Source organism: Rutilus rutilus (genome assembly GCF_951802725.1).
Source record: "Rutilus rutilus genome assembly, chromosome: 3".
NCBI lineage: Eukaryota > Metazoa > Chordata > Actinopteri > Cypriniformes > Leuciscidae > Rutilus > Rutilus rutilus.
In genome coordinates this window covers 46690134-46701881 of record NC_140211.1, presented here as the reverse complement: position 1 = coordinate 46701881, position 11748 = coordinate 46690134, and the positions used below count along the sequence as shown (strand labels likewise).

The 11748-nt window shown below is 37.2% G+C and overlaps 1 protein-coding gene across 15 annotated transcripts in view; it reads right to left on the bottom strand.

Moving 5' to 3' along the window:
- LOC311287782 (receptor-type tyrosine-protein phosphatase delta) overlaps nt 1-11748 on the bottom strand; it is a 441129-nt gene that overhangs the window by 107210 nt on the left and 322171 nt on the right. For all 15 annotated transcript variants that reach the window (XM_084404823.1, XM_084404828.1, XM_084404816.1 and 12 more), the window contains exon 7: nt 8479-8620. In XM_084404823.1, coding sequence (XP_084260949.1) covers nt 8479-8620 — 142 coding nt within the window. The remainder of the gene's footprint in view (nt 1-8478; nt 8621-11748) is intronic.

The window sequence follows — 11748 nt, the reverse complement described above, 5'->3', positions numbered from 1 at the left end:
TAAGTGCTGTCTCAGGTCCTTGTTCCCATCCTTTCTACATTTCTATTTTTCAGCTCAAAGAAAGGTTCACCTGGGTTGCGAGATAAGTCAGCATGTTTCCAAAGCACTCGGGCGTCAAAGGGTCTTCGGAAATGTTTGAAAGCGCCGGTGGGCCGTTTGTGTCTTGGCACCTACGAGGCGGAGGGGTAAACGAAAGCACATTGTGCTCTGCTAGCTTTTCTTGCCGCCTTTCACCCTCGATGCAGCTGTCAGAACACCAAACAACAGGCACAGCAATTTCCCAGCGTCCTCCCTCTGCGGGTCCGCGAACACATACCTCGCTCAAAGACGGCGAGAGCGCTGAGGCAGCGATTCGTCTGGATGGCCGTTTGAACGCTAAGTCAATGCCTTTGTTTTTCTGTCAGGAATTTAAATTATACCTCGAGATCCGGACTTCCTGCACGACTGTTTGCTGAAGATTACGCCTCCGTTCAAAGCAAAAGTTGAGGGACAGTCAAATTCTGTAAATTTGATGCACATATAGAAGAAAAAAAAGGTGCCGCCGTTCCAACTTTGGCACGGATATTTCCGGATTACCATAAAATAGGCTTTGTCTAGACGCAACTCAACTCAGCACAGCAGAGAATGGAGTGTTTCCTGTCGCTGTCATCTGTTATGATCGGGGCAGCTTTTCACTGGATTTGCCAGAGTTCCTCTAGTTCCGCTATGGGAATCAGTTTGCATTGGAACGGCACAGAAACAGACGTTTGAAAAAAAGAGCAGCTGTTGGACTTTCCCTCCATGACATAACGGTTTTCCTGCTTCTATTGAGACATTCATCTATCCTCACTGTAAAAGATGAATCTATAAATGCCATCATCAACTAAACTAAGATGCATGTATTGTTTTTAACAACCGAGCACTTTCACTTCAAATGGCAAGAATCCAAAAAGAGGCACTAATGATTCACAAATAAAATACAAAATTGGGAGAGTGTTGATCATCAACTTCAAAAGGCTAAATTAAATATTATATGAGAGGTTTTATTTGCTGTTCATTTTCTGCAACCCCATCACCACAACATGTGGAATGAATACAGTTTTTAAACTCTTATTTGTGTGATTTGTTTTTTTGTCACTAATATATTTGCAGACAAAATCTTGGCAATAGAAGGGGCAATAACAGGGTTGCTTTAGACCAGAGGTCTTCAACCCTGTTCCTGGGGAAGATTATATGCTTCTGCACAAATGAATATCACACCAATGTGATTTTCAAGTGACTCCAAAGCGCTTGATTAGCCAGTTCAGGTGTGTTTGATTAGGATGGGTCCCCAGAAGCAGGGTTGAAAACCTCTGCTTTAGGGTCTGTTTAGACGACACCGTTTTCATCTAAAAACGTACAACTTTTTATGCGTTTTGGCTATTAATTTACACAACAACGTTGTTTTGGGTGCCTGAAAACGCAAACTTTTGAAACCGGGTTTCAAAGTGCAAGTTTTTGAATATGGTCTCAGTGTAAACAACAAAAAACGCGAATCTCTAAAGACGATGACGTCATTCACATGCATATTACGTGTTCAATCTATAGTGTTTCATCGCCATCTAATGGCCTAGCAGAAGATTACAGCGTTTTTAGTTGTTTAAGCGGATCTGTGTGAATGGGGATCATTTTGACAATGGTGTCGTCTGTACACGGAAAAACTTCTCCATTTCTAGTCTAGCTAGTTTGGGGCCGAATGGTGGTTACTTATAAACTTATCCCACAATAAGTTTCTTTACAGGGTTGATGGCTGAGTTTGATGGTAACATTTTTCAATAAGGTTACATTTCTTAACATTAGTTAAGTAGTTAGCATGAACCAAAAATTTATTTTAACATTTTCTAATACACGATTCAAATGATTCCAAATAATGGGACCTCATTGTAAAGTGTTAGATATTAACAGCCAGGATGATCTGATCTCACCATCATCAAGTCCGTCTGTGATTACATGAAGAAACTGAAAAAACTGAGACAGACTAAATCCAGAAGAACTGCGGGAACGTCTCCAAGATGCTTGAAGAAACCTTCCTGCAAAGCTACCTGAAAAACTGTGCAAGTGTACCTGGACAAAAGCCGTTTCTTCAAGCATCTTGGAGACGTTCCCGCAGTTCTTCTGGATTTAGTTTGTCTCAGTTTTTTCAGTTTCTTCATGTAATCACAGACGGACTTGATGATGGTGAGATCAGATCATCCTGGCTGTTAATATCCAACACTTTACAATGAGGTCCCATTATTTAGAATCATTTGAATGATTCTAAATAAAAAGGCAAAAAGAATGTTTGGAAATGTAAACTGATATTTCCTACTGACACACTACAGCAAAAGATATAAATAACTGACTTAAAACCTTTTTTGGGGGGGGTGGGGGGGATATTAACATGCCTAAGACTTTTGCACAGTACTGTATATATACACGCACGCACACTATACATATACATATAAAATGATGGGGTCAGTGCCTCTGGGTCTTTAACATCAGATGACGCCACAGGAAAGTGCTGATGATATTCACTGGCTGACTGTGTGAGTGGATGTCAAATGGACACCAGGTCACAGCACATTGAACTAAATGAATTCAGTTAATCTCTCTGATGTTTCTCCATCCCTGGAGCCAAATTGTGACGCTAATATTCCCCCTTAGGGTCATTTAAAACCCTTTCAGTTTTCTCCATGTCTAGTGGCACTTCACTTTTCCAGAACTCTCCTCTTTATCCCACTCATATACTCATCCTGCAACCAAAAGCTGTTTCCATCACGCATCATTATTTGCTTCGATGCTCCATTTTAGACTAGATTTCCTGTCTTTAACAAAGCTGTGCACATTTTTTACAATGTAATATGTTTAAATGAATTAAATGATGTCATCTAATGTTCCAATGCTGGTGTTATTTGTTCCAAAAAGGACAATATGACTTATGCACTATATTTCAAGTCTCCTGAAGTCATGATTTTATGTGTGAGAAACAGACCCAAATTTAACTCCTGAAGCATATGTGCACCAAGTTTGTTGTCACTTATGTTTAAATGTGTCTAAATATATACACAGATATGGTCACGTATGGAATAGAGCAGCTTGAACATTCTGCTAAACATCTCACATGTGTTTGAAACAACGTTATGGAGAATAAATGATGACCGAGTGATCATTTTCAGGGTTTTTTTGAGGCAAGATATTTTGCTAAATGTATTACAAGAGTGTGTTGAAATGTATTGGTGCTACCAGCAACATTTGCGGTTTTCCCAGATTTTTTGTTTACTGTGATGTATAATGCATTGTGCCTATGACCTTGTTGGCAAATATCGGCCTGCAATTCCCACCCTGTGAAAGGACCGAACACATTGGTCCCAGTTCAGTGGGTGCATTCATGAATAAGACATGACCCATATTCCCACACAACACAGAACGGCCGATTGAACGGCATGTTTTTAGGGGAAGAAAAGTATGTCGGGGCTTAACTGAGGCAAAGGTGCTTTAATGCTAAGCTTGTTTTTGACGCTGGTGTAGTCTGCCGCAGCCTGATATCTTACGGCGGAATACGTATTAGTTTTGTGTCATTATTCATGCTCAAATGATGCTGCTTGCCCACTGGCTGAATGTGCAGTAATTACTACAACTCTGCTTCCTTCATTTATATGAATGTTTAAATATTTGTTTAGGGCTTTCTGTTCATAATTATAACATTTCCATCCAAATCGTCATTCCACGTGAGGCTCGAAGAGAGAGCAGGGTGTTTTAAATAGCATGCTACCATCTACTCATACTATGTTTGCAGTACATATACTGGTCCAGTATGTAAGTTTGCTGTATGCACTGAATGTCAGATGAGTTAAGGCAGACTATAGCAGCTCTCTGTGTGCAATACTGAATAACACACTGCATTGTGCTCAACTTGACCTTCCATTCCAGTGTGACGAACGAGTCGGAAGTCATTTTTAATCTTCCTTGACTCATTATTGGATTGGACAGCCTGAGTTAAGACATTTTGCATACAATTTTTATTTCCACGATGATTAATTCGCACGTGATCTTAATATATAAATCATTTTGAAGAATACATTTCTTTGGTTTTAACGCCTTGAATTGTAATTAATATCTGTTTTATCTCTAGGTTGTTGGGTAAAAGTTCAGATGCTGAATGGGAAATAAAAAATATCTATATTCTTTGAAATACAGTACTGTGCAGAAGTGTTAGGCATGTTAATATAGGTTAATAATCAGTTTTTTTCTGTTTCTTCATGTAATCACAGATGGGCTCGATGACTTTTTGCACAGTACTGTCAAATCAACCAAATTTCGGAAACTTCCCTGGCCCAAATTTTTAATTATTGTTATTTGTTATTTTTTTTATTAAATCAAAGCTATATGCAAATTTATATAATAATCCGAATAAAAGTGACGAAAGCATGTACAATTACTAAGACTAAAACTAAAATCAAACCTGAAAAAAAAATGCTAGTTAAAAAAACCCCAAAAACTATAGAAGCAGTGATATAATGACACAATCTCGATTAAAATCATTGTGTATTTGTAACAGGAACAACTTTGACAGTTTTCTTTCTTTTATACAGTATTGAACTGAATATTGTGATAAATGTTGCACCTGCTGGCGTATGTTTCTCAGACCCACAGATGGCAGGGAGATCTGTGAGTTATGAAGGACATGTTATGTTGTGTGTTCTGTAACATTTCCCCCAGTCTCCCCTGCTGTTCACATCATATCTTTACAAACAGGCAGTATAGACTGCAGTGTGCACTGTGCCATATGCAGTGAGCACTAGGCCTGTATTCTGAACATATCCAGAGAGATTTGCAGACTTTCCCCCTGATTGAGTTCTGCTGTGCTGCAGTGTGTGTGTGTGTGTGTGTGTGTGTTCTAAGCGACGCGCCACTATTGTGTTGCAGGTTTTATCAGGCCTGAGCTGCAAACAGAAATACTCTCCCTCCAACAACAGATGTGGCCACAAAGGAGCTAGAAGGAGGGAGAAAATAAGAGAAAGTAGAGGAAAAATGTTTTGCCAATAACCATGCAAATATTTGGAGGTGGAAAGCATAATCTTCTCTCCCATTTCTTCCATTTTAGGTCGGTGGGTTCTTCCTCAGACCAAACTACCAGATTAGTAACTGCGTTTCGTAATTCCATTAAAAGATAAGTCAGGTAAAAGCCTTTCAGAACACAGAGACATTGGATTTAAATGGTGAAGCCTGCAGTTTCACTGTAAAACAGAGCATTTTCACTCCGTTTTCTCCACAAGGGCCCTGGCCACATCCTTACAGGGCAACTTTGTAAAAATGTTGTAAATGTAGCATAAAATTAGAGTTATATTGATGATGCTGAAGCTAGCGAGCGGGAAAGCCCGTTTGCTAATTAGAATATTAATCAACCCCTTTAAAAAGCTCCAAGGTCAGTGAGAGCTGAAGGAGCTTTTACAGTTTTCAGGCTCCATCCGTGGGAGGCTTTTCTAGAAATAAAATGCAGGAAAAGACGGTGCTGTTTGCTGCATTGGCCAAATACTCTAGCTAAAACCAAAACACATAGTACCGGACATGTTTTATGATTTTGAAATAAGTCTCTTATGCTCACCAAGGCTGAATTTATTCAATACAAATGTAATAAAAACAATAATATTGTGAAATATTATTACAATTTAAAATAACTTTAATTGTAATAGATTTTAAAATGTAATTTATTCCTGTGATGCAAAGCTGTTTTTAGCAGCCATAACACCAGCCTTCAAAGTAGAAGAGGAAGAATGTTTCTTGAGCAGCAAATCAGCATATTAGAATGATAACTGAAGGATCATCTGACACTGAAAACTAGAGAAAAATCATCCTGCTCTGGACTCTTGTTTTAGGTTTAAGGTTTTTACTGTTTCCTGTTTAACTTATTTTTAGGTGTGGAGTTTTCTTTGTTGATTAGTTTCATTTATTTGTTCCCATGTGTTTTTGATATGCTTGTTTGCCCTTCATCCCTGTCTGTATTGGCTGTGTCCGAAATCGTATACTATCTTGAGTAGATAATTATTTTGAATAAGTAAGTGCTTTGCAACCGCTAAAAAAATATGTTCTATATAGTATGAAGTGTTTGTAGTATGAATGTAATCCGGACATACTACATTCATCATGTTGTTGTTGTCATGTGACCTATAACATCAGTTGCATCCCTTCACTGCCATTCACAAATACTGTATGTACACTTCAGAATCAGAATCAGTGGTAGGTTATCCAGGTACTTTTTGTCTACTCTTTTATGAGTACTGTGAATTCGGACTACTTCTTTTGGCACATACAGTAGGTAGTCAACCAGAATGCATATTACAGCCACGCCAGCCGCCGCGGCAAAAATAAACCAGTCACATTTCAAAGTCATTCACGAAATGACGGTCAGGTGGCGCAAAGGGATATTGTGCAAAACAGCAGCAATTGCCGCATTTTTAAATGTAAGTGAATTTTTACATTTGTGTAAAAAACAAAAAACAAAAAACAAAAAAAACGCTTTATTCACAAATCGCACCCTGGTTGTAAGGATCCAAAGATCCCTGTGGAATTTAATATTGAGTTGAACATTTTGTTCATGACAACAAATAACCATGCGTTTGAAGATTGTATTTAGTTTTGCTTTGAAAAAGCTGGCCCAAACCAAAGTAGCGTTTTAATTTATTTAAACCTTGAAATGTGCCATGGGGTTTCAGACTTAATTAATTGTAGTGTTCTTTTACATTTTCATTGGTTTTTATATTGAAAGGAATACTATTTAGTTAGTCTGTTATTTTTTATAGCCAAGTCAACAAAATCAGTCTTTTTCTGATTTGTTCAATGTATGGATCTGTTTTGAATTTTTTTTTTCGTTTCTGTGGCCGGATATCACTGTCAGTCATCTCAATTTCGTGAATGATTCACAAAACAATAATTTAGCAGATTAAAAACGAGCTTCATCATCTTCATGTTCTGGTGCGATCGGCTGATAATCTTCCTTCATCAGTTGTGTCGTCTGTGCAGTGGCTCTATTGGAATGTAGCAAATTTATGTTGTAATGTGTAAAATGACAATTAATAATAATAAAAATGACAGGAAAACACAACAAATCAAAGCTCCAAAAAGTGTTTCGAATCAATAAATTAACATTTCAAAAGTTTTCATTTTTGACAAATATTAAACTAGAGACAAAATTATGAAGATGGTAGAGCTGAGATTCGATCTCAGAACGCTTGAAGCTCCGCGAGGCCAGAGCTATCGTCTGAACGCTGTATAGAGATTGAGCTTAACGTCTTATGCTCATGCAAAGCCTCATTGATGTAGCCTAATATTTTTCTATTGCAATGTTCTATGTTGAAATGTTTTCATTATTTATTAAAGAAAATTATGCTAATCATAACAACCTACTGTAAGCCTATTTAATTCTTAATAAAGAATGCTAAAACACAATTGCTGCCGACTAGCATTGTCGACTAGCAAGTCCTGATCAATGTTTTAATTTCACAATCATTTAGTTTAATTTATTTCACTGTTATGTTTCAGTTAACAAATCTACTGATAAATTAAAATAACACGAAATATAAGACACATAACCTATTGACATGCATAACCTTTCTAAATTATAGAAAAATTGGACACACAATGTTAATGTTTAGCATACTTTGCTTAAATTTGATGCAGTAATAGAAGCCTACATTTGTTTCAGTTCTAAATTTGTACTGTAATTTCAGTATTGTGATTATGAATTTGTTTAACTACAATGTTTCACTTGAATTTATCTGCAACAGCTCTCAATCGCTCTCAATGAGCCGCGGCGGCAGATTACGCAATAGAGAGAATAAACTGACACTTTTCAAAGTCTGTGATTGTAGCGCGCGCCTCTTAGCGGTAAAAGGCAACAAATACACACCCGCAATTTTCCCGGAGCGGTAAAAGTATTATTCTGGTTGAGGGCCAACTGTACAGTTTATTTTATTTTTTTTGGGGGGGGGCCAAATATACCAAGTATGTGATTTCAGATGCAGCCCTTGTGCTTTCCTTGTTCAGTGTTTGGTGTTCGGTGTTGTGTTTTTGTGCATGTATCACATGCCTTCTTTTCAGTAATGCCCTTCCCAGTCTTTGGATTTACTCTGTGTTTTGCCTTTGTTTGCTGTTGCCTGTTATTTTTGTTAATAAATATGTTACACTGCATTAGGATCCAATTCTGAAATCACCAGCATTGCACACATACATAAATCACATTATTTAAAATTGTAATAATATTTTACAATATCACTGTTTTTACTGTATTTTTCATCACATAAATGCAACCTTTGTAAGCATTAAAAAAATTATTCCAATTATTCCAAACTTTTTACCAGTAGTGTACTCACTGGAGAAAGATACAAACAGACAAAAAGAACAAATAGACAAAACACGTACCTGTGAGGGCTGGAAGGCAATGAGAGAGCAAAGGTTAGCGAGAGTTATTCGTCATAGACCTACCACGTAAAACAGTGAGTCGTGTCGTGGCGCTCGTCTCCCCAACACTGTTGGAGGCGACGCATTCGTAAATGGCTTCATCGCGCGGCGTCCGCAGCGGCTGGATTCTCAGCACTGAGCCTGATCCATCATCGAACTCTATAACCTACAGGTGCGAGAGACAAGATATGTTACGAGAGTTTTTTTTGTTCACGACTGACGACAGAGAATCATGCTCACACACACACACACACTTCATCCTGACAAATAGCTATGGACAGACAACAGACCATCATTTACTCAACCTGATGCAACAGTATGAACACAGGACACAGAAACACAGAAAGTCTGGTTAAGGTTTTCGGCAAATCTGCGATTTGTTCCCTGGGAAATATTTATAATTGCTGATATGTTGGTGTTTTCTCATTCTGAAGCCCAGTGCAAACTGTTAGATTTATTTGTTTATTTTTATTTTGTGTCCTAAATTATATATTTTGTGAGTTAATACGATATGAGACTTATGAGATCAGACTGCACGACAGGAATAGTATTTTATGTCAGACTGTATGATAGACAGATTAGCTGAGACTCTGGTCAAGTCTGACTACACTTATAAATTATACGTTTATTCAAGTGTGCTATTAGTATACTTCTTTTAAATACATACATAAATATTTTTTTCTACTTAAAAACTATAATTTCGTTATTTTACTAACCCAACTAATTATTCATCCAGGCTTTATAAATAAGTTAAAAAAGTAAAAAGTGTATGATGTTAAGTTCATTTAAAGAAAACGAATAGTTATAAAAACAAATAGTTTACTGAGTGTACTTCAAAGTGTACTTTCATAAACTAAAAAGTGGGCTATAAGGCCGTGTGTCCACCAAAGCGTTTTTAGCCAGCTGAAAACGCTAGGCGCTCTGCTAAAAACGCTCAGCTGTGGGCGCTTGAGAGCGTTTTGGCAGCGCAGCGTTTTTTCAATTGAGACGGTTGAGACCGATCCACTTTGCTTGTTATGATACGGAATATCCGCGAAAGTCTTACTAGTATCTCATTTCACACATATTTTGTTTCTGTGTTTATTCTATATTAAAATGTCAATACAATGTAATGTATTTTCTCTGGCTCTTGATTTTATTCCGTTATATGCTTGTTGTTGTCATCTGTTGACGTTGTACAAGCAGAATCATGTGGCGGACGCGGTTGGTCGGTGTGGTATTAGTCCCGCCCCTCCTCCACTGTGATTGGACGGTTGAGTAAAAAGTGACAGTGATGAGCGCTGCGTTTTACCAAAAGTTGAACATTCTTCAGCTCTCGGCGACCAGTAAAAAACGCTGAACGTCAGCGCTTCAGCGTGAAAAAGACGCTCAGCACCTCGTTACGCTCATGGCGTTTTAAAAACGCGGCGCTCCCATTGAAAACAATTGAAAAAACACGCCAGCCGCGAGTAAAAACGCTTTGGTGGACACACGGCCTAAGTATATAGCTAGTAAACTTACAGTTTACTTAGATGTTCACTTGTAGTATAGTTGAAATATAAAAGTGAAAACTTAGATTTAAACTAGTTATGTACTCAAAGTTTACTACTGTTACTCCTCAAATACACTTAAAAGTATACTTTTATAAAAAGTGAGGCACCTCAGTCCCCAGAAGTTTTGAAATAGTTCCCTTCCAAGTATAGGCCTACTACTAGTACACTGATATTGGTATACTTAACTATATAAAATATACTTGAACTTAAGTTTACTTAATAAAATTAACTTAAAGTATATTTCATTTTTTTAAGGGTGGATATCCTTGACACACAAACCCAAATATGCTTTTGTACTAAAGTCCGCGGTGTTTTCTCTGGAAAAGATGGAATTTGTGACCTGCTCAGTCTTTATCTCAAGGTCATTTTTTGTAGTGCTGTCATAACATAAGAAATGGTAAATAAGATATTTATGCTGCATTTCATAAATACTGAATGGTTCTCTCACACTCGCGTCAATAGCAGCTGTGCTCCTATTGCTTCTTCATCTGAAGGTCACCACAACGGGACTGACACACTAAACTATTGACACTGTCAGAAGAAATCATCAGCTGTCGGTGAGCATGTCACTCTAAAAGATTCAAGACAGTTTTGCCCTGCCACAAAATAAATATTTTACGATGACTGAAATCTGCCTCAGATGGTAAACCTGTGCTCAAAATTATATGGTGTCCACTGTCCACATCGCCAAGGGCATGTGCAACATTCCATTTTTCTTTTGCACTGCAAGTATACTCTGAACTACACTACAAAGTGAACTTATAGGTTTTATAGATCTAGTCTACTTTTATTTATTAAATACACACAATTTATTAAAGTACACTTTGAAGTATACTTGAAGTGAACTTAACATAAGTAACAGAACTTAACTATAGATAGGTACGATCCTGTGTTAGTCACACAAACTCATGCACATCGCTTATTCTTGAAATGCCCACAAACAACATGATTTGTAGAATAAACAAAAAGCAGCATAAGTAGCTATATTTACATTGACATATTTTGTTTCAATTGGAATAAAATCATTCTGATTGATGATAAACATTTTACATGAACGCTAAATAAAGTGATCAGATTGATGTGCTTCAAGCTTCAAATTGGAAATGTGCAAACTTCACAAATATAGAGTTTCCGGTAACACTTAGAATACCGTTCCATCATTAATGAATAATAACTACACAGGAACGAATAAGTAACTCACTATTAGCATTCTAGTAACTACTATTAACTAACAAGAATCTCTGATTAACAAATTAGTAAGTAATAGTGCTCAGTAGAATGTGGTAGTTCAATAAAAAAATGTCATACCTCACAGAGAACTACTATATAGACCTTATGCGCCAGAGAAACGTGCATGCAGAATGTTTTCTTTGAACTTCCATTGTTGCGGTAGCTCTGTATATTTCTACGGCATTGCTGTCGAAGAATAATTAGCTGGTTAAGTGGATTTGCTTATTGTAGAGTTAACAAAAGTTATCAAGAGCACTGTAATGTTTAAAACTGATGTCATAAATGTCAGTAGACCAGGAAGATTTTAAAATGAGCAGTTTATTCATAAATACATATAGATCGCTGTGGAAATACGAACCGGAAGTCTAAATGCAATGAACGCAGCGATGAAAAGGGGCGGGGTTTATACAGGTTCATAATTAATGAGAGTAATGCATATGTATAATTAATTCAAAAGTGAAGATCATGGTAACCCACTAGTACTGACTCAAGTATTACCAAATCCTTCAGAAGGAAATACTAATTGATTTGG